This window comes from Melopsittacus undulatus, chromosome 10 (genome assembly GCF_012275295.1).
Source record: "Melopsittacus undulatus isolate bMelUnd1 chromosome 10, bMelUnd1.mat.Z, whole genome shotgun sequence".
Classification (NCBI taxonomy): domain Eukaryota; kingdom Metazoa; phylum Chordata; class Aves; order Psittaciformes; family Psittaculidae; genus Melopsittacus; species Melopsittacus undulatus.
The window spans coordinates 25,060,692-25,084,207 of NC_047536.1; the positions used below are offsets into that span (position 1 = coordinate 25,060,692).

The following is a 23,516-nucleotide window of genomic DNA, read 5'->3' on the forward strand; positions in this document are numbered from 1 at the left end:
TCTCCCTGTATTTGAACCAAACTCATTTTGGGGTAGGCTTATGTATTTGGTTTTGAAAGTAACAGTAGTCTAGTACAGAACATCTTATGACTCATTCAACTTATCACTGCAAACTGGGAAATTGAAAACTTGAATCATCAATTTTAAGAGAATTTTTTTTTTGCTGAAACAGCAGCTGGTTCACATGGACATACACCATTTACATTTTCCATCTAATGAAGGAAGATAACTTACAGCAGACTTCACATAGTTAATTGAACTATTTGACAGAGATATGGCTCTAAAATAGAATCATAGAATAGTTAGGGTTGGAAAAGACCTTATGATCATCCAGTTCCAAACCCCCTGCCACCGGCAGGAACACCTGCCACTAAACCCTGCCACCCAAGGCTCTGTCCAACCTGCCCTTGAATACTGCCAGGGAGGGAGCATTCACAACTTCCCTGGGCAACCCATTCCAGTGCCTCAGCACCCTCACATTAAAGAACTTCTTCCTTAGATCTAATCTAAACTTCCCCTGTTTAAGTTTTAACCCATCACCCCTTGTCCTATCACTACAGTCCCTAATGAAGAGTCCCCTCTCCAGCATCCCCTTAAGATGGTCTCGAACCAGATCCTCTCCTACAGTGGACCTAGGGTCTTCATTCTCACACTCCCTGCGTCTGCCTTCCAAGACTTGGGTGGTGTGGTCAGAGCATTTGCCAGTGAAGACCGAGGCAAAGAAGTCATTCAGAACCTCAGCCTGCTCCAAATGTGGGGTAGCCAGTTCTCCTGGTAGCTTCTGGAGGGAGCCTGCATTTTCCCCAGTCTGTCTTTAGTCACTAGGTACATATAGAATCCCTTCCTATTATCTTTAACATCCCTAGCCCAGTTTAACTCTAATTGGGCCTCAGCTTTCTTAATCTGGTCCCTAGCTTCCTGTACAACATCCCTGTGTTCTTCCCAGACTGCCTGACCTTGCTTCCACCTTTTATAAGCCTCTTTTGTCCTTCTACTTTTCCTCAGCAGCTCCTTCTCCACCCAAGGAGGTCTCCTGGCCACTCTGCTGCGTTTCCTTCTAGTTGGGATGCAACACTCCTAAACTTGCAGTAGGAGATCCTTGAACATCAACCAACAGTCTTGGGCCCATGTGCCCTCTAGGGAACCTAAGCAGGTTCCTGAAGAGGCCAAAGTCTGCTCTCTTGAAGTCCAGGGCAGTGAGCTTACTGCACGCCCTTCTCGCTGTCCTGAGGACCTCGAATTTGACCATCTCCTGATCGCTGCAACCAAGGCAGCCCTGAAGCGAGTTCAAGGTGCGGAGCTGTTGCAGACCCCTGCTGAAGCAGGCAGCCCTGGCCACACGCTGCTGGCACCACATCTTGTGCTGCCCTTGCAGCCTTTGCTGCCCATGGGGCTCAGATTCTCACACGGGCTCACCCATGATGGGCACGGCTGGAGGACATGGCTTGGCTGAATTCCAACCCCATAGACACATCCCAAGTGCAGCACATGAGCACTGCTCAGGGCGATTGCTGACTGCTTGTGGGACAGGGAAAGAGCACAGGAGATGCCCCTGGTCCTTGTGGAATTGGCCAGCACAGCCTTCACCCATTTTATTATGTGAGCACCAAAGTGTGTCTCTGTCATCTCAGGGGGTCACGTAACGATTGCCCAATGTCCCCCATGGAGCTGCAGCCCCTTCAGGGCTCGTCCCCATCTGCTGCTCGCAGCAGTTCTGGAACTCTGGGGTGATGTCACAGCCCACGTTACAGCGGCAACTGCCTGTACCCAGACAGCAACGCAGACCTTCACCCTGACTTCACCCAGACTTCTCCTCTGCTCCCAGCTCCGTGCTCCAGTCCCTTCTGCTGTGTTCCTGCTCTGCCCTTCTGCCCTGTTCCCATCCCCGTCTGCTTCTTCCCATCCCTACTGCGCTGCTCCCAGCCCTTCCCACTTTTTCCCAGTCCCATTTATTTGTTCCTTGCCGTTGGACCTGATTTTCGTACGAAGAAATGCAGCCTCAGAAGAAAGGCACCTGTGTCCTGCTGGTGGCCCAGCTCAGCCCTTGCAGAGGCGAGGACGCAAAGGACTACCTTTGCAGAGTAAGGAGCCGGTGGGTGCCGAGGCAGGCACGGGGCCAGGTCTGTGCCCTGGCCCCGCAGGCTGGGAGCACGGCTGCTCACCCCTGCCCTCTCTGCTCTCCCAGGTCCTCAAGCCCTTGCCTCCTTGCAAGGTGCTGAAGCGCAGGCGCCAGAGGATCCTCCGGCTGCAGGCACCAGTATGTCAGAGCTGGTAGGTGCTGCTGGACAAGAAGCCCACGGCCTCCCACCACCTCCTGCTGGGGATGTGCCCGTGGGGGGCCCCAGTGACCCCCAGCTCTGCCCAGGCACTGAGAGGGGACCGGGGTACCCAGAGCCCTGTCCCACACCTGCGCTCCGCTGCTCGAGGCAGCACCAATGTACTCTGCTTGCCTTTTGCCTTAGGATATTCCAACACCTGAGAGAGCCGGAGGATCAGGCCACCAGCGGGACCCAACTGGGGCTGGGTGCAGAACCGATGGAGGTAGATGTGACAGTTGAGGAGGAGGAAGCAATGGAAGTGGATGTGAAGGAGGATGAGGCTATGGATACCAATTGAGTAGTGGTAAGGCAGCACGTGCCCCCCATCCACTGCTGGCACTCAGGCTGGGTCGGCTGCTGCTGCTCTGGGGCCGGGGCTGTGTGCGACAGCCCTGCTGCAGGGACACGCTGCCCGCTGGCCTCATCCTGGCAGCACAAGCACCACCACCGCGCTGCCCTGCGCTGCCTTTGGGACACGCAAGCCCACTCTGATGGCGCAGAGCCGGGCTCCCAGCCCCAGCCAGGCCTGAGCCCCGCAGCAGAGTCCCACCCTCCTCAGAGGGTGGCAAACACAGTGACCATCAGGAGCCTCACTGAAATGACCTTGTGCTGCTTTTTTTCCAGGGCTGGTCGACAGGGAAGTTTTCACGGGGTTTGGAAAAGTTTTCCTTGGAAGAGTTCCTGTTTTTTTTCAAGACTGTTGTTCTTTAGGAAGATTGTTGTTTTTATCATAGGACTTACAGGTTTATATAGGATAGGCGTAAGTTTAAGAATAAGACTTTTATATTTAGGTAGTATAGTTGTAGTTTTAGGTAGAAGATTTGTATTTTTAAGAACGGTTGTTCTTTGCTGTTTCTTTTGTTTATTTTTGTTTTATAAATAAATTTCTTAACGTTCTTCTGACCCAGTCTCTCTTTGTATTCACTGCGATCGCACGTGGCTTTGGCAGGCAAGTGGTTTCCCCTTGCTCTGAGCTCCCAGGGCTGGAGGGGCCTTGGGGCACCCCAAGTGTCCTCCTGTGGGCTCCCTGCCCTGGCAGAGCAGCTCTTTCAGGCTCTCTGCAGCTGTGGGCAGGGATGGGCACGGGCGAGGGACCAAAGGTCTGGGCACTCACTCTGACCCCTCGGTGGCTGCAGGGCACCTGCTCTGGTGCTGCCATCGGGCACAGCCTGTGCCAGCACTGACCAAGGCTTCTCGGGCTGATCCTCAAGCTGGGGGAAACACAGCCACGTACAAGGCATGGTTAAACCTCATGAAGTTGGCATCAGCCCACCTCACAAGGTCCCTCTGGATGAAAGAAGTCTCTCGTTGAAAGAACACTGATGTAGAAGGGCAGAGGAAAAATTCATTAGCTGGTAAAGAAGAGAATAATGGGGTTTGGAGAAAATAGACATCTACTTCAAACTGGGGTCAGCATCTGTCAAGCCAATTATCTCCAAATTATCCCAAATACTCGCTTCATCCTGCATTACAGTAAGGAAACAAACAACTAGGCACAGGCAAGTTTGCAGAAGATGCAATAAACCAGACAGATTCTTCATCACCTATGAATATGCATTTGAAGTGAAAAGAGGCAGTGTCTTACTGAAAAAAGATAAAAATCTCAGCATAGTAAAACTGCCACATAAATGTGACACGAAAGTTCTCCCTTACTATTGTTTCTCATTACAGCTATGAAATTCTGATAGAAAACAATTATTTCAATCAACTTATGAACTCCATCATACCTTGTGAAGAATCATTTGTAGTAGCTTTTGCAATCAAGACTTTTAAAATGGGATGAGAAGAAAATCCAGTTCCTGGCCCTACCATAAACACAGTGGAAATAAAAAGCCTAGAATTTAGTTTAATAGAACAGTTACAAATTGTTCTAAAGAGTCCTCCCTGTGTTTTAAGGGCAGTTTTTAACTTCTAAGAAAACACACGGATTACAATAATGGAATAACAATCAGTGTTTGTGTCTTGTTAGGCCAAAACAGCAATAAAATACTTAATACTGCCTTTATGTCTATCATGATAATTTGAACTATAACCAGCAATACTTATGCAATCTTTTCAACAGGGCTATTAATCGTCCATGTGGGCTGGAAAAAGAATTTAAGTCCACATTCTTTGAACTTTTTATTGCCATTTCAAAATCAGTATCTAATACAAGTAACGAGTAATTATTTTATTGAGACACAGTGAGTTTTGTTTTGTTTTTTTCGGAGGGGGGTGGAGTTTTTTGTGTTTCATTTGGGGTTTCTTGTTTTTGTTTTTCTTTTAAAACTGAACTACATGACTTGTGACAGCCAAATACAAAGGTCTTTTATTAATAAACAACCTTTTGTCTTTAGGCCACACCAAATATATCTTCGTACATTTTGGGACTAAATGCTGAGACAGCCTATACAACTGCAAACCACAACTAGAAAAGTTGGAACCAGACTTAACAGAGTTCTACTCCTGCTTTACAAGAAGCCTACTTGTACTAGTCACTGATTTTGGTATTAAGACTTAGAAGCTGGTTGCAAAAAAACCCAGATTCTCCCTCCTCCCCAGTACACCTACACTAACCACAATTCTGAAATAATATTTAGGAAAAAGAATAACACAAGAAATCCTCAGCATCCCATCTGAGTAATGGAACGAAGCCTGGGGCTACTGACAGGGAAGGCAAGCAAAACCACAAGATTTGTTACGCATTTAGGTAAAACAGGGGCTTCATAGGCCACTAGAACAAAATCAAGTTAGCAACAGGGTGACTTTCGGCTTGGTTCTTTTTTTTAGTTAAACAGGTCTAATTTGTATGAGTTCTCTAAGAATAATGAGCTAGGAAACAAATTACCCAAAAGTAGCAGGCAAATTTCCTGAAAAGAAATAGCCAGAAACTAGTCTTTACATGTCTGGTTCTTGTTTCCATAACACCGATTGATTTGCTGGCACATTCTAAAATAACAGACTCTACAGCAGCATCAACACAGGTTTCTCCTGCCCTGTAAAATGGAACTCCTAACAAAAGAGCTAAAATAAACAAATGGTACTATATAACAATTTGGTTTGGGATGACATTCCACAATAAACAGGATTTAAACATTAGGTTCCAAACAATCCACAGCATTTACAAACTATCCACTCTTGCCCTTGTGCATACTTAGACCAAAAAAAAAATTCAAGTTTTGTCACTTTCCATTATAAAAAATTGCTGCCATTATACAATACACACCCAGCTAAAACTGGGTAAAGCAACAAAAGTCAATGTAAGTGATGACAGCACAGCATCACCAAAGGTGTGAATTCTTCCTAAAACTTATTTCAAGATTGCAGCATTTATTTACCATCAGACCAGACTTTACACTTTTCAAAGCGCTAACATAACCCCGAAGAGGGAGAAATCCTTGTGTAGGGAAAACAATGCCAACAGAACACAAATCTGAACAGAATAAACAGGACTTGACTCTGAATCTGTTCAGGCTGGGCAGGGTCATAGTTTGAATTCTGGGCAATCCCCAACTAACAGGCTAAGCTTCTGTGAAACTATAAAAACAACCCCCTGAGAAGATACACTACCTGGGTAGACTTTCTCTGGCCTTACTTAAGTAACTGAAGTATCAAGGACCATGACTTGCTAATAGCGAGGAAGCCTAACCCCCCATCATATCATAACCTCACGATACTTGAAATGTAGCATTTAGAATAGAATAGTTAGGATTGGAAAGGACCTTAAGATCATCCAGTTCCAACCCCCCTGCCATGGGCAGGGACACCTCACACTAAACCCTGTCACCCAAGGCTTCGTCCAACCTGGTCTTGAATACTGCCAGAGATGGAGCATTCACTACCTCCCTGGGCAACCCATTGCAGCACCTCACCACCCTAACAGTAAAGAATGTCTTCCTTATATCCAATCTAAACCTCTGCTGTTTAAGCTTCAACCCATTACCCCTTGTCCTGTCACTACAGTCCCTAATGAACAGTCCTTCCCCAGCATCCCTATAGGCCCCTTCAGATACTGAGAGGCTGCTACGAGGTCTCCACGCAGCCTTCTCTTCTCCAGGCTGAACAGTCCCAACTTTCTCAGCCTGTCTTCATATGGTAGGTGCTCCAGTCCCCTGATCATCCTCATGGCCCTCCTCTGGACTTGTTCCAACAGTTCCATGTCCTTTTTTGGCAAGAATGTTTTATTTACGAGACAACACTTTCTCCACCTGCTGAAAGTTTTCCCAATACAGTAAGTCAACAGCCAACATTTATAAATGGCTTGTATTAACTTACAGGAATCTATGCAGACCTCTAGAGAAAAATACCCATCAGCAGAAATCATCATATAGAAGGGATGCTTGGGAAACAGTGCTTTGGTCCAGAAAGATCTTAATGACACAATTCTGGATTAGAAAAGGGGCAATGCAGGGTCTAATCAAACTAAAACCCAACTTGTATTAGAAAATTTCAGCAAATGGAACAAATAGCAGCAGGTAAACTGTGGTCTATTGAAAGTCAAACCAGAGAAAGTGTTAAAGAACCCTGAGGTTGAGCATTTTGGTTGTTAAAAAAAATAATCCTCAGGAGACAAACTCCAGGCCTGGGAAAAAATAAAGGAACCAAATCAGTTTTTGAGAGTCATTCTAAAGGATGAAATATAAGCAGAAAATGAAAGGGAAACACTGAACATACTGTCTACAAGGTTTTGTTCCCTCCAGATATATAAATACTCAGGAGACTTTTAAAAAATGTTTATGAAGCAATGTTTTATAGGCATTAGGATGTTGGCAGGGGAAAATCATTGGCACAGTTCTTGCCACTATGACACCATACTCACAGGAACCTTAGTGCAGATACGCAACATTATCTTTTCTTTGTAACATATAATATAGGGTGGATCTGTCATTAGAAAAGCTTATTTACTAATTCCAGGAAAAGTCAATGCCATTGAAAAAAACCTTACCCACTAAAAGGTGTGTACAACCATTACACAATGTTGTGGTTAAAACTGGGATTCAGTTCCTGGGCAAAGTTCACTGTCTCATAGTTGCACATTTCATAATAAGAGTTTTAAATAGGTCATCAACTTAACAAACCTAATGATTAAAGGTCAAACCAAACCAACTTGTAACTGCAAAACTGTATCCTGAAGGATATTTGCTTCCTGACATGTTCAGCTTTTAAAAATAACACTGACTGTTGATTTCAAACCCCTTTACAACCCTACTTTGCAAAGTGGGGGCACATGAACTTCACATTCATGACAGTTGGGCAGTTCTGCTGCATTCCACTAAGGAACCACATTAGAACAAGACAGGGTCAAAGGACAAGGCAGCATGGTGCATTCCATGACAAACTGCACAGGTTGATTTTCTCCTTCCAGGATACGCAAATGCATAACAAACTGATTTATTTCATTACTCATATCTGAAATCAAGTGATTACTACTGACTGTAAGGCCACCCAGAGAAGGAAACTGATGGCATCTTGTAATTCTCCCTGTGTTTGGGCAGGGATACTAGAACATGTTAAATCTGTCAAATCAGACAGTTTAATAAGCCACTTAGTTGAATAGGGAAACATCTGCATTCCTAATGGTGTGAACAAGTGTTAATTATTGCTTGCTATTTCAGGGAAAATATGCTGATGATATCACAAAGGAAACACATACCTACAAATAGTTGAAGATATTCTCCAGTTACTGGCATGTGTCCAGAGCTGCATACAAAACTCTTTGGGAGAGGCCAGAGTACTCAGCACTTCCCATAACTGGAAATACCTCAGCAAGGATTCAGTCTCATTATCAATAGTTTTTCATGCTTAGAAAAAAAAAATGATGCTGAAATATTTTGTTTCTGCTACAGTATCTTCACATTTCTAGTAGCCCAAATTAAACTGGATATGGCTGCAAGGAATGGACAATAGCAAAGGAATTTTATTTAAGAAACTCCTGTGAAGTTTAAACTTTTTCCCCCTTTGTTAAGGGTTTCAAAATACCACAGTATTTGAGAAATTTGCCAACACACAATTCAATAATCTACATAATCTACAAGGTGCCTTCGGTTAAAAGGCCTCACTAGCATAGTATCACACCATTTCTTTTATTTCTACTTTCACAGGAAGGTTCACTGCCACAGAAACTTGATCCGTTGATTCTAGAATACTGCTCAGATTTAATCCTTTCATACAACTTTATTTAAAGCACATCATGCTCATTAGGGAGGAAGAACTCCCTTTTGGTGAGAGCACTGAGATGGAAGTTGGCAGACACAGACCCTAGTCCCCATTTCATCAAGATTCCTCTGCAATTTTACACCGAGTAGTCAATGTTCCTCTGCTTCCTCACAGTGTACTCATACATGGAAAGAAGGCAATTCATTACAGGATTAATCGCACTGATAGCACGAAAGGCTCACAAAGAAGTCTTCTATACCATTCCAGCTCTCTCATGGAGCAGTAGAGAGCAGTAACAGAGGCATTTCAACCATCAGCTATTCTCGTAAACCTCTGGCTAAGAAGAAAGGTTTAATAAAACACTGAGAAATTTCCTTTGAGCCTTAAATTAGGGTTTGGAAAAGGTCTTTCATACTACACCATTTAGTCATTTTTTGTGTAATGAATATATAATATATTTAAAATAAATATTCAAATCAAATTACGTTATTACCTCAAGCACCACTAAGCAAACTAAGCAGCACTAAACAAACTCCATTTCAGGTAATGGGTTGAACCAGGGACCATACAGAAACTTTGTTGCCCCTTTCAGGCTAGAAACAAAAAGCTTATTTTTGCCAAAAACTTCCACCAACAGAAAAGGGTGAAAGATAAAATAGTTCCTCCTCATTCTAAATTCAAGCAATCACAAAGACAGATCACAAACCACCTTACAATCTTCCCAAAGAAGCAGAATCTGAATTCATACAAGTATTCAGACTCAATACAGTCAACATGAAGAGATCAATCTCACATACCCTTACAATACATTAATTAAAAGTTCTGTTTATTTGCTGGGACTATTTTTTAAGAGTAAAAAGTTACCCAGTTCCCTGGGAGCTTAAGAGATCCTGAACTTGATTGGGACAGTGAAGAAATGTCATGTAGTGTCCAACAACAAGGGGAACACCCTGAGAACCTGATGGCTAACTGAACAGCAGGTCTCCACCAGAAGAGATGCTTGCATTTACAAAATCTGATGCCTTTAACAGCTCCAGTCAGCTATGGGCACAACAGGTCTGCGGCAGGATCAAAACTCAGAGTAAGCAAATACACAAGCAAATACCTGTTCATCCACACACCTTCATTTCCACATAAGCTCTCGCCAACTTCCATTCAAGTCTGACAAGGGAAAAGGCCTGTGCTTGCGGATGTCTCTCAAGATTTGGGACCTGACACGGCTTTTAAATTTCATCATAACATCATAACCTAAAAGCACACTCCCTGTTGCTCTGTTCCATATACAGGTCTCCCTGTTGGGAAGTCACAGAGGCTTCATGCATAAAGGTAACTGTACAACTCAGATGTACTACAATACATTGTATTTGGTACTGGAAAAACGAAAACCAACTTCTAATTTAGCACTGAGCAAAACAGCAAAGAGTACTCCACAGAATAAGAATATACAAGAGATCACAATACTTTTCCTTTTAGCTACTTACATGCTCATCCAAGTTCATCCTTTACTCATCTGACATGATGTAAATTAAATTCAAATACCAAAGCAATGGTTTTCTTTCAGAAGCATATTTACCATCACATTTCCAAGTCTTTGTAAGCTGCAGAATCTTCACGCCCAAAGGCATTTTTTGTGGTACACCCAAAAAGCACATCCACAGGGCGACTAGCACATTTACAGGTTCCTTAGTTTTCATCAAGCCTCTCAAAGAAACTCTTCTCAAGACATTGCGATACAAGGCAAGCTCACAGGTATGATTTTATTTCATCTATGCATACACCAGTATTTTGCAGTAGTCTCTCACAGTGATTAAAAACAGAAAATGCTTAAGAATTTCTATATTAAATTTATGCCTATTTCCTGTTTAATTCAGCTGACAGCTCTCTATTTCACATAAATTGAATTAATCTGTTCTTGTTCTTTAAGACTGCTCTGAGGAAAACAATGTATCAAGAGAAATTGAGTTGCCATTTCTTCAAATGAATTTTGAAATGCAAACTTATGAATCTATAAATATGGTATGGTGAGAATTTGATGGATAAAAATGCCAATGCAGAATAAAGCATTTGCTTCAAATGCTAATCAAATTAATAATAAAGGAAAATATAGGGTGGCTTTATTTACTATAAAAATGACTGCTCTACAGAAAAGAAGTGTAGATAATGTCTGCTGTCTTAAGTTCTGCACTGTAGGTTCTCCAACTTAAGGGAATACTTCATAGGATTTCCACAGAACTGTATGAACACCTCGGTGAAAGCACTGCAGAATTCAAAGGCCACATTCCTTTATTTTTTTTAGCAAAAAATATCTTCGTGCACAGAATGTTTTATTTTATTGCATTTAACAAATGGAGGCATAAGGAGCAGCAGCATCCCCATTTTCACTGCACTTAGAAATTGCTGTTACTGGCAGTAAAATCTGGATTACCAGAAGGTGGGAAAAGAGCCATTCCTGCACGTGCTGCCACATTTAAGAACAGCATCAGGTGTAGCTGGAAATACTGCAGCAAACAAATCAAGAGACTAATCACTATATAGAAAAGCAATGCTAATTAGCAAAGCTGCTCAGCTCTCACATTTCATCTCACTTCTGTTCACTGAAGACAGTAGGGAGACTGGCTCTTTTTCTTTTTAAGTCCACATGTACTCATTATTTAGGCTATATTTAAAGTCAAGGCACTGTAATATTACTGAACTGATGGACTAGCCTAAACTCAAGCTTTTTCTTATAAATTAAAACACAAGAAGAAACTAAAGCAATGTGAAAACTAGGGGGCTTAATCTGTATTTGATGACAAGAGGGACAAATAAATCAACAAAAAAATGCAGCCTTCATTACTGTGTATCAAGATCAACCAAATTTTATATTGAAGTAAAAATTAGAAACACTGCCTTAAATTACCAAAAATCAAACCTCCTATGCAAATCATTTAAATTGGTATTTCTCACAGCTTCATGCTCATTAGCTGGCATCCATTAAATACATTGATTTCCTGATACATACAGTCTGTGAGTTACTTCTGCTAAACGCATGAATATTGTATAAATAGACATAAGCAATTGCATATTGTAATAGCTTTTAAAATTACTTTTACTTTCTTTACTTCATCACCAGCCAGGCAGTGTCACTTTCTTATTTACAATGTTCTCTTTTCGTCCATGACCTTTGTTTTAGGTGGAGACCAAAGTTCCATTTAAATGAAGGAAACCAGCATATTAACTTCATTTAATACGGAATTCTAGCTGGATGCATCAAGTATAGCAAAATTAAAGGCTTATCAAAATACATGACAATTTTTTAAAAAGAAGCTTTTTTTTAAAGAAGCAACTGGTGAATTAAGTAATTGTTTCCAGTCACCATAGCACTCTGCTTTGTGGAAGCAATGAGTTTTTACTTTTTTCTTTTTTTCCAGTTTTAATAGGAAACTAACCTATTTTTAATGTCTAATGTCACATTACTGTACAGTACAGCAAGCTAAATAGACTACAGGGATTAATTTTCTGGTATAAATGGTTTCTTCACTTCAAAGAAGCCCAAGTTCCTAGTCAGTGCTTTCATTTCTGGAAAAATTTAGCAGTCAAAACATACAGCACAAATATTTTTTACTTATTTAAACAGCTTTATTCTTAGGTGTAAAAAGAAAGAACTTCCTGTGTTAAATATTTTCACTATACACGTGCACACTGTTTCTAATTATATATCTTACTAAAGAATTACTTTTTTAAAAAAATAAAAACAATCAAGTTCTCTGTGAATAAAAAATGCTTTGCATAAATTATGCATGATCCTACAGAAATCCCGGAGACTTCACTGTTTCCTGGACAAAATGACCCAGGACCAGCAAAAAATCTGGTTTTTGAAGAATAACTTACACTGAATTCACTTACCAGCAGCTGACAGACCTAGACACCCCTGTCACAGCGCACGCATCCTGGATGCCAAAACCTCTCCATGCACAAAGGCAGCTGCTCCCAGCACGGCTACAGCAGCCATGTGGGACCATTGGTAATTCCTGTACATTCAAAAACTTGCCATTCCAGGTAACAATTCCTACTACAGCTGCTGTCAAAGAAAGATGGCCACCAGGAATTTGCTTGTGAACCTAAAAACTAAGTTTTGTACTAGCATTTGCTTTTACTTATTAAAGTAATGCCTAGTTAGCAAAAAAGTCAGGTACCACTTTATGCTTATACTCCATGTACTTTAATTATTAATGAAAAAGGTTTCATGTCAACATAGTATTTCTTAGTACAATGCAGTGAGCTAGTTCATAAGCTAAGTAAAGCCTGGACTACTGCAGACTAAAGCTGAAATTAAAAAAATCACCCAATAAATAGGTTAGCAATGTCTAGATTTGCTATTCACTTATAATAAGTTTATTTATAAGAAGTTACAAGATATCTGATATTGCTATTCACTTTCAAGAATAAAAAATTCCTATCAGGCATCTATCCAATGTGGACAAAAATCAAAGATTTCAGGAGATTCATTACTAACTATACACATTTTGATTATGAGAAAGAGAAATGAAGTCCAGTGGCTGCCTACCCCAGAGTTCCTACACTAAAAGGTGGCTTTAAAAGAAATCTTTTAATTAATCTGTATTAAAGAACTGGTGTCTGCTATTACGGGATAGGAAAACCAGCTTCATTAAAGTCCTGTTAAACTCCAATCAGGTAAGCTCAATTGGATTAACTAAAAGTCCATCTAGAAGGACCTGCTCTGTGTAGATAAAATAATAGAGATGTAAAAACCAGTAAGTAAAGAGGATCTGGTACCACATCCCTCTGCTGATACTGTCTGTAATACTCCCCATTCCTTTTTACTAACAACATTAACATTCTTGAGATAAAAATACTTCACATATCCACATGGTTTATCACTTCTGCACCTCAAGATGCAGCTCCAGGATCATCACTATTATACAGATAACAAGACTTAAAAAAGGCACTAGAACAAAAGTGCATAGGACATTGAGGTGACCTGCTCAAAATTATAAAAAGAGTCTGGACAAGAAAAAGCAAGAGCCCAAAATTTTCTTGCTGTAATAGCTATCCATGTAATATTATCCAGATATTCAAGAACCCAGGCTCTATCTCCCACCTTTGCCAGCATTTGATGGGTTTGCCCACCAGAGAAAGTTTTTGGCCTATTCCATAGCCCAAAAATCTGTAACATTTGAGGTACCTTCACGGGAAATGGGGCCTCTTCAGAGTGGGTATGTTTGTTATTACGTTACAAAGCTAGCAATGCTGTCAAACCAGAACAGCTCTCCTCTTCTTCCACGATGTATTTAGACAGGAGTAATAACATATCTATTATTATACATATCAGGGTGATTATCTACAGGGACAGATAATGTTGTTCTGTTGCTGCATAATTAAGGAACATTTCTGGCAGCAAGGAGATCCCAGTTCGTATCTTTTCTTACTGAGACTGTATTCTCTTGTTACTTTCTTGACAATTTTGGTGTCAAAACCACCTTAAGGACTACCACCCCCAACCCTGACCTACTGCGGAGTAACATATTACACAGTTTGTACCACCTCATTTGCACTACACTGCTCACGGGCCATGTTATAAACCAGCCCTCAGAACTGATCCCTGTTAAAAATAACGCCCCCCAAAATAGAAGAGAGAAGGAGTAAGGGTTACCAGGGTTATTTTTAACCTGCAGGGGTTCAATGGTCTGACTGATGCTGGGGACGCAATGGAGGTTTTCTTGGCGTGAGGGTGGCACATCATGGTGTGGAGGAGAAGGAAAGGATGGCTGTGGGCAGAGGGGATGCTAAGCCAGCTTTGAGGCTGAAGTCAGCATGTGGTAAAGTTCAGGCTCAAGGACACCACTCAGAAACCATAATAAAACTATTCAGCAGCGCTAGTAGTGGGAGATTCAAAATAACTACAATGGAGCAGTGTAATAAAAAATAAACTGGGACCAAAAGACCTGCAGACAATTCCACCAACACCCTAAAAATTATGTGTCTCTTCTAAACCTGTATTTTCCTAGCTCTAGAGAGCCTTAGGCTGGAGTGATTCTGAAATTATTTTTCATTTCAATAGTGAATATTTGGGTTCCACTACTTTTTGAATACCATCTTGCTGAATTATCTAGCTGAACACCATCTAGCTGAGTCCAGATCAATTAAAAATAGGCAGCTGTAAAGACTGTTCTGCTACTTTGAATATTTCATTAAAACCAGAGAATTATAAAGGGACTGCAACCCAAAATAAATAAGTTTTATTTGGCAGCTTGTTTGAAACTGGTTGATCATGGAAAGAGAAATGTTCATAGAACAACAGCATTTCCTTTCCTCTTCTAAAAGTAAAAGCAAAAAGACAGGGATGAGGAAAAGGACACTATTAGAGTTGGTAGTAGGGATGGAGAAAATATCCTAACCACTGTCTGGTATGCAGAACAGGACTAAAAATATCACCTCTATAACCCAGCTAACCCAACATCACACTGTATTTGAAAGAGATATACAGCTAGTCAGAAGTATTAAAAATACTTATGAGATTGAGTTTTGACATGGAAAACATACCCATACAATTGTGTTGAGCCAAATGCATCCAAGAACAATCGTGACAGAAAAACCATTTGGAAGTTCAGTTACAAGCATTGTTTGTTTTTATTTTCTATTTTAACTGATGGAATAGTTTTAGGAAAAGCCTCAAATTTTGATTCATGAGATCTTTGTTCTTACACCCCACACGGATCCTGTAAAGTGTGCATTCATCTGGTCAGATAGAATTATAAAATAGTTAGGATTGGAAAGGACCTTAAGATCATCCAGTTCCAACCCCCCTGCCATGGGCAGGGACACCTCACACTAAACCATATCACCCAAGGCTTCATCCAACCTGGTCTTGAATACTGCCAGGGATGGAGCATTCACAACCTCCCTGGACAACCCATTCCAGTACCTCACCACCCTCACAGGAAAGAATGTCTTCCTTATATCCAATCTAAACCTCTGTTGTTTAAGTTTCAACCTGTTACCCCTTGTCCTATCACTACAGTCCCTAATGAATAGTCCCGCCCCAGCATCCTTGTAGGCCCCCTTCAGATACTAGAAGGCTGCTATGAGGTCTCCATGCAGCCTTCTCTTCTCCAAGCTGAACAGCTCCAACTTTCTCAGCCTGTCTTCATATGGGAGGTGCTCCAGTCCCCTGATCATCCTTGTGGCCTCCTCTGGACTTGTTCCAACAGTTCCATGTCCTTTTTATGTTGAGGACACCAGAACTGCACACAATACTCCAAGTGAGGTCTCACAAGAGCAGAGTAGAGGGGCAGGATCACCTCCTTCAACCTGCTGGTCACACTCCTTTTGATGCAGCCCAGAATACACTTGGCTTTCTGGGCTGTAAGCGCACACTGCTGGCTCATGTTCATTTTCTCATTGACTAACACCCCCCAAGTCCTTCTCCACAGGACTACCATGAATTTCCTTTTTGCCCAACCTGTAGCTGTGCCTGGGATTGCTCCCATCCAGGTGTAGGACCTTGCACTTGGCATGGTTAAAACTTCATGAGGCTGGCATCAGCCCACCTCACAAGTGTGTCAAGGTCCCTCTGAATGGCATTCCTTCCCTCCAGAGTATCAACAGAACCACACAGCTTGGTGTCATCGGCAAACTTGCTGAGGCCACACTCAATCCCATTGTCCATGTCAGCGACAAAGTTATTAAAGAAGACTGGTCCCAACACCGATCCCTGAGGGACACCACTCATTACTGATCTCCAGCCGGACATTGAACTGTTGACCACAACTCTTTGAGTGCGACCATCCAGCCAGTTCTTTATCCACCGAGTGGTCCACCTATCAAATTGATGACACTCCAATTTAGAGACAAGGATGTCATGTGGGATCACCTGCTACAAGCTCAGGAGTGTTGTATCCCGACTAGAAGGAAGTGCAGCAGGAGGGCCAGGAGACCTCCTTGGATGGATAAGGAGCTGCTGAGAAAAATTCACAGGAAAAAAAGAGGCTTATAAAAGGTAGAAACAAGGACAGGTGGCCTGGGATGAATACAGGGATGTTGTCAGGGTAGTTAGGGACCAAGTTAGGAAAGCTAAGGCCCAATTGGAGCTAAACTTGGCAAGGGATGTTAAAGATGATAGGAAGGGATTTTATAGGTATGTAGCGGCTAAAAAACAGACTCAGGCCAATGCAGGCCCCCTCCGGAAACTTTCGGGAGAACTGGCTACACAGGACTTGGAGAAGGCTGAGGTTCTGAATGGCTTCTTTGCCACGGTCTTCACTGGCAAAGGCTCTGACCGCAGCACCTGAGTCTTGGAAGGCGGACGCAGGGACTGTGAAAACCTAGACCTTGGGCCCACTGTACATGAGGATCTGGTTCGAGACCATCTTAAGAATCTGAATGTACACAAGTCCATGGGACCTGATGAAATCCATCCACGGGTCCTGAAGGAGCTGGCAAATGAAGTTGCAAAGCCACTGGCCATCATATTTGAAAAATCATGGCAATCAGGTGAAGTTCCTGATGACTGGAAAAAGGGAAATATAACCCCCATTTTCAAGAAGGGGAAAATGGATGACCCAGGGAATTACAGACCAGTCAGTCTCACCTCTGTGCCTGGCAAAATCTGGGAGCAGATTCTCTTGGAAGACATGCTAGGGCACATGAAAAAGAGCAAGGTGCTTGGTGACAGCCAGCATGGCTTTACTAGGGGAAAATCCTGCCTGATCAATTTGGTGGCCTTCTATGACGGGGCTACAAAAGTGATGGACAGGGGTGGAGCAGTTGATATCATCTACCTGGACTTGTGCAAAACGAAAATTAAAGAGCAGTATTTATTCCTACAAAGTTCAGCTGGTGTGAGATAATTAAAAAAGCAGTTCTAGCACAAATTCGGGCTAGCTCTCAAATTTCCTGCTCAAGCAAACCAACTATGGTACTTATTTCATTAGAGAGCTTCAATGATGAACATAGTTAATTTTATAATTTCTAAATCACTTATTAATTTCTTCCTATTTAAAAATACTATTTCTCATAGTATCATCTTAAAACAGAAGCCCAGCAGCAGTAATTACATGTATGCCTTCAGATCTGTAGATACAATATATCAACACATAGATTATGACCTCATTTCTAAGGCTCTGAGTAATGTGCATTAACAATCAGCTCGATTATTAAAATTAAATGCTTCCACTATCTCAAATTAGTTCAGTTTGATTAACTTCCAAGGGTTTCTGACTTTAACTTTTTCTTTGCTTAATGTCATCATATTGGCCAGTGACAATTTAATCACATGATAAAAAACCCAACTCAAATAAAGGAAATTATAACGGTCCTCCTTAAATGATAATCTTTTGCAAAAAATAGGTCGTGTAGTGTTTTCAAGAAGTACTGAAGGCAGAACTCTATTTTTATCATGGAAAGCATGATCTCTATTATTCTCAGTGTTCATCCAAGCTAGCAGGGCTAGTACTTTGTTGTAAGACTTAGTCTAAACTCTCTATGTCTGTGCATTGCCTTCTGGAGAGCTCGCTAAGTTAATGTTTCAGAAAAGATGAATGGGCACTTAAAGGGAAGCAAAATGGCCTTGTATTTTAAGAGTACAGCACTAAGTATTCACAGCCCTCAAAGAGTATCTCTTTGCCACATGCATGTTCTTTCTCCCTACTCTCATCAAATATACTGAAGAAAGTATGATTTCATAACAGGTGAAATATGATTCCCCAAGAAGAAAATAGAAGAGACAAAAAGTTCTGCAACTCAAAACAGAGAGTACTGCATATGCCTAACATCACTAAAAATTCCCCTCCCTTCTTCGGCATTAATGTGCAATACAGGAAAAAGTTTAGCTGCCACTTGGTTAAATTCTCCCACCAGAGTATTGGAGAAGAAAGTAGAAAATCAAGACTCTCCTAGACAGAAAGCAAAACTAGCATAAGACTATCCTTTACACTTACAGAAAATTTATTTTTCTTCAGAATACTTTCAATTAATCTGTAACAAAGTCAGAATCTTTTTTTATAGAGGTACCCAAGCATCACATATTTCTAATATCATGCACTGAGAGTTGGCATCTAGGGACATTCTAGACCTTAACTTGATTTAAAATACACAATTAAGATGTAGGAGACGTAGGCTCAGTTTTTCAGGTACCAAAGTACTATAAACTACATTCAGACAAACTCAGAAATCAGACACATAATAGCCTCTATAATGACTAAGGGCAGAGGGAGCCACAATACTCCTTAAAAATTTGCGAATAATGTATATCCATTTTAAAACTACAACCCTGCATTTACATATGAAGTAGTTAATCACACCAATGAAGCTAGCCACTAGTCACATTTATGCACACACCTAAATCTCTGTAGACTCAGGGCTTAAAAATTTAAGACAATACCTGTGCTCAGAGAAGAAAAACTAGTTTGACTGGAGCACCGTTACTCCTGAAGTCATGTGTCATTCAACACATCAAAGACTTTCACTGAACTTGAAATTATTTATGGACCTGGTAAATATATTTCTATTGCTTTAGACAACAAGTGCGTGTTACCATTTGTGCTACCAGAGATAATGCATACTTATATTAACTTTTATATAAAAACAGTTAATGTAATGCGCACACACTGGACTGACTCACCACTGCACAATTAGCCCTTGTTGCAAAGAAAAAGGTAATTATTGGGTTTTTTTAAATCACTGCATTTCAATTGAATGGAAGAAAAAAACCCAAAATTCTGAGGTAGAAGAGACAGGGAAAATCAAGTATTTCAGTATGAGTTAGGTCACAGGAACTTGTTGCAGCATTGTTACAGATCACAACCCGAACTATCACAAAACAATGGGCAGTAGGATAGCTGTGGCACACAGCCAGTTCAAGAGCACACTGGCTGGAGTGAGGAGCCTTTTCTCTCAAATAGTCTCCTAACACTATCTTCAAAGCGTGAACCTTTTGTCCCCCTGGTAGGGGAGATCATCCATTAAGTGACTGTGAATAACACTGACAAGTGTCAAAACCAAAGAGGAGTCAAAGTTAAACATCACAAAATCTCTTTAATTTATTTAAGATTCTTTAAGATAAAATGACTGATGTTACATTTTCTGTGCTAGAAAAGAACCATACACCCTTCTCTCCATCCACCTGTCTATGCCTGCTGAACTTTGAAAATGACCGATTTGAAGATTACAATGCCAGTATTTCCACCTACTTGCTGATAACATAGGACTGCTGCCTTGTACACAAATTATGTGGGTTTGGTTGGTTGCTCTTCTCTTTATATATAAAGGCTATCAAAGCATAGCATTTCCCAGAAGTGGCAACCGTTGCACAAGGTAACTATCATTGGTTTCACAGACCTCAATAATGTTTACAAATCAGAGTTACGAAAACCTTGCTAACTATCCCGCTTCTTACTACTATTTGTGCTTGCACTTTCCAGCATCTGGGACTGACTACTGCTTGATACAGAACTCTGGCATAAATGGGTCACAATTTTGATACACCACCATAATTCTTACCTGCAGCCCTCTGGAACAACGCACAGAGAAAGAATACAAACTTTGAAATACTCCTGTATGACTTCAAGTATACAGTACTTCATGGTAATTAATAAAAATATCCTCTCAGTGTTTAAGAGGTTAGTGTTTGCAAGCTGTATTTTCACAGGGTTCTGCTACCAGCCTGGTTGAGGTACAGGGGAAATTAATCACAGAGAGTGGGCACAAAGTTATACCATCAACCAAGTAATTATACTTTCTGCGTTTACTCTGGGACTGCTGGCATTTTGAATGATTAACTAGGATTGTGAGGGTTGGGGCAAGGACATAACATGTGGAGCCTTTGCAGAAAGCCTGGCTGACACAGCTCTCTGAGAACATGTCTGAATCAGCAAGAAACTCTAGTATTCTTCCAAAACAGAAATACAGTATCACTAAATGCCAGCTAATCATCAACAGACTGTTGTGTGTATCTTCACTCCCTTTGGGCCAGGCAATTCCCACCAATACCCAAATTTAACTGCTGGTGCTGCTGATTATTTCAGTAGAGCACAAAAAGTAGGCAAGCACCTCTGTGTTCATAAAGGACCAGCTTGAATATTCTGTATGAATGTTGCTATACGCTTGATTTGATTAGCACTGACCAAAGATACCTACTGTGGTAATTCTCAGAGAGACCTCACTGAGTCTTGTAAATATTTACTAAAATGCAGTGAAATACAACCATCCGCAAAAAAAATCATGACTGCAGCCAATGTGTATTACTTACTTACCGGTGGGAAATCAAAGTCTATCTGGTTAGCTAAATTTAAGATGTAGTCGATTCGAAACTGGTTCTCTGGATGGGCTAGTTCAACTGGAGGTGCCAAATTGCCCATTGCTGTCACTATTGTCTGCAGAGAAACAGAAATAAATAATAATAATGAAAAAAATAATAAATATTGCAGAGTATCTAAACAGCTCTGAATAATTGATAACAATAACTTGTAAGCTTACCTCTATAGCTTCTTTAATATTGTTTTTAATATCCTGAATTTTCATTTTCTTCTCCCTGTAATAAAAAACCACATGATTAATTTTATAAGTCATAAAAGCAAAGTATCTTTTAGAAACAGAACATGAACTTGAAAACTACCCAAACTGTGGTGTTACTATTGACCAAAGTGCTTTCAGTCCATGAATACCTTTGTAGATGCATTTGATTAAATACCTCATAACTTTTCTACTTAAACAGTAAACACCTGTTTGTATTAAAGCCCCCAGTATCTAATTATGCTTAAATAAAAATTTATTGTAGTCTTAAACTGGGACTAAGACATCCTGCAAAATCAAACAGATTTTGATTCATTTGAATGCAACGTACTAGACACAGATGGAAGTTACTTATAAAAGCATAAACTGGAAACAAATGGGGAGGAGGTAAGCTACTAAAGTAGAAACAAATGAAAGAAGACCTAAGAATCAAAAAGTACAGAAAAAAATACAGCAGAAAAATGATGTCATAGCAGAAAAAGCTAGAGCAGAGAAACTCAACCTGACAGAGACATTCAAACTAGCATGTTAGATATAAAATCTAAAATAATAAAGGGCTAATGCAAATAGCTAAAATTCCCCTTTAACAACAAGCAGAAGAGTAGGCTAGAAAATCACCTGGAATGCTCTACATGAGCACTGACAAAAAGCATCACAATCTCAATCAAGCCAGAATAAACCACTGCCTCTACTGTGTGCGCACTGTTTTATGTGTCAAATCTGACAACAGTTACTTTCAATGCTAAATAGTGCAATAAAATTAGATGCATGATCAAATATACAGTATTGACCAGGAACTAGCATCCTAAAACTATTACACTAGCACTGAGACAGTAAGTTGTAACTTAATTGTGATGTGCTATGACACAATTTTTACATTATTAATTTCTTACTATACACAACATAAAATGACTACTTTGAGATAAACCAAATTAGCTAATTACTAAAAAAAAAAACCCAGCTTGATTGTCTAAGTGACCTTTTAATCTTCTTAAACTGTTTTTACAGAATGCTTTATCTAAATACCAACTATTTTTATGTTTTTCATTCTGAAAACTAACATTTTTCAGCACAATATTCCAGAAACTTTAAACTTGCAACAGCATGTTTGCTTTTCTTACCCTTTCAAAGGTAGTGCTCACTCTTTCAGCTTACAGACCACAGCTTGAAAACCTCATTTTACTGAGTTAATTAAGCATTTATATTGCAAATGGTTTTTATCACTTTTTCCTTTCTATAATTATTCACAACCAACAACCAAAATGAAACTGAAAGCATATTCACCAATCAAAAATGCAGAACAGCAGGGAAAAAAAATGAACCAAGAAACCAGTACTGCTCAAATAATTAGGCAGATGCAGACATTCAAGAGTGGTGAGAATTTTGATTATCAAATTAAAGATTAATGCAACTTCTGTAAAAGACAGGGTTAAGGAAAACACCACTGCCAGTCGCGTGGTACGCTGCCTTTTAGATACAGACATGGAGGACCTTACTATATATTCTACAGTTGTGACAGCATGACTGCAATGCAAGGGCTGCTCTTAGAGATGGGAAGCAAGTGGCAGCATCAAATCACCTCATTCAATGACTTCGCTGTGTAGAGAGAACATGTCTGAATCAGCACCCAAACAGAAACACGACTATCCCTGAACTTCAGCTCCTCCTCACTGCCCACTGCATGCATTCTCAAAACTGTGGGGCTGAGTGAGGAAGGTCAGTGAAGCTTGATGAGGAAAGAAAATTAAATGCTCAGTAATCTGATGTTAATTCTTTGTTTCCCTAGACTTCCTGATCTGCCTACAGACCACCTTATTCCTGAAGACTACCAGTTTTTTTTTGCTTTAGGGATTTGGCACTGCTGATGGGAACAAGGCAGCGAGCCAACAAAGACCAAAAGCACTGAACTAAGGAAAATAAGACAGGAAAAGAGAGGAAAAGACGAGGCCTTTTTCACCCTCTTCCTTCCCATCTTCAATGCTTTCTATTGCTCCATATCTTAAGAAACTGCCTACTCCCCAAACTAAGACTTACAGTAGGTGTACCAACACTGTGTTTTTCAATTGGTGCATGTATGGTGGCAAAAACATCAGCCACCTTCTGGTTTTTAAAACTTATGTTACTTTATTTAATAAAATGTAAATAATGGCATTTTACCCATGACAGTGAAAGCAATTTGGCTTGATTTTGCCTCTAGTTTTCAGCTGGGTTTTGAACTTAATGAACATGTATCCAGATTCCACCCCACTGAGATCAAAAGGGCAACTGATACGCTGAAAGTTTAAGCAAGATATCAGTATTTTTAAAGGATTAAATAAGGAAATACTATTTGGTCATTTTGCTTTTTTTTGGAACATCAATAGAAAGAAGTTTAAAAAGCCTTCTGATTTTTCTTCCTACCCCATGTATTTGTTTTTTTAAAGCAAGCTCCAGTTATATCCTCTCCCCTGGAACACTTGCAGGTAACTGCTTCGAAACATCACTCAGGTGCATGTTTATCTGACTCTTCCATACCATATAAAAAAACACATTATTTTTATTACAGGTTTTGGT

General features: G+C 40.6%; 1 protein-coding gene across 2 annotated transcripts in view; it reads right to left on the reverse strand.

Annotated features, from left to right (window-relative positions):
* GNAS (GNAS complex locus) overlaps positions 1–23,516 on the reverse strand; it is a 158,500-nt gene that overhangs the window by 41,962 nt on the left and 93,022 nt on the right. For both annotated transcript variants that reach the window (XM_034066664.1, XM_005147542.4), the window contains exons 3-4: positions 20,928–20,982; positions 20,705–20,824 (exon numbers count right to left, since the gene is read on the reverse strand). In XM_034066664.1, the coding sequence (XP_033922555.1) occupies positions 20,705–20,824; positions 20,928–20,982 (175 nt within the window). The remainder of the gene's footprint in view (positions 1–20,704; positions 20,825–20,927; positions 20,983–23,516) is intronic.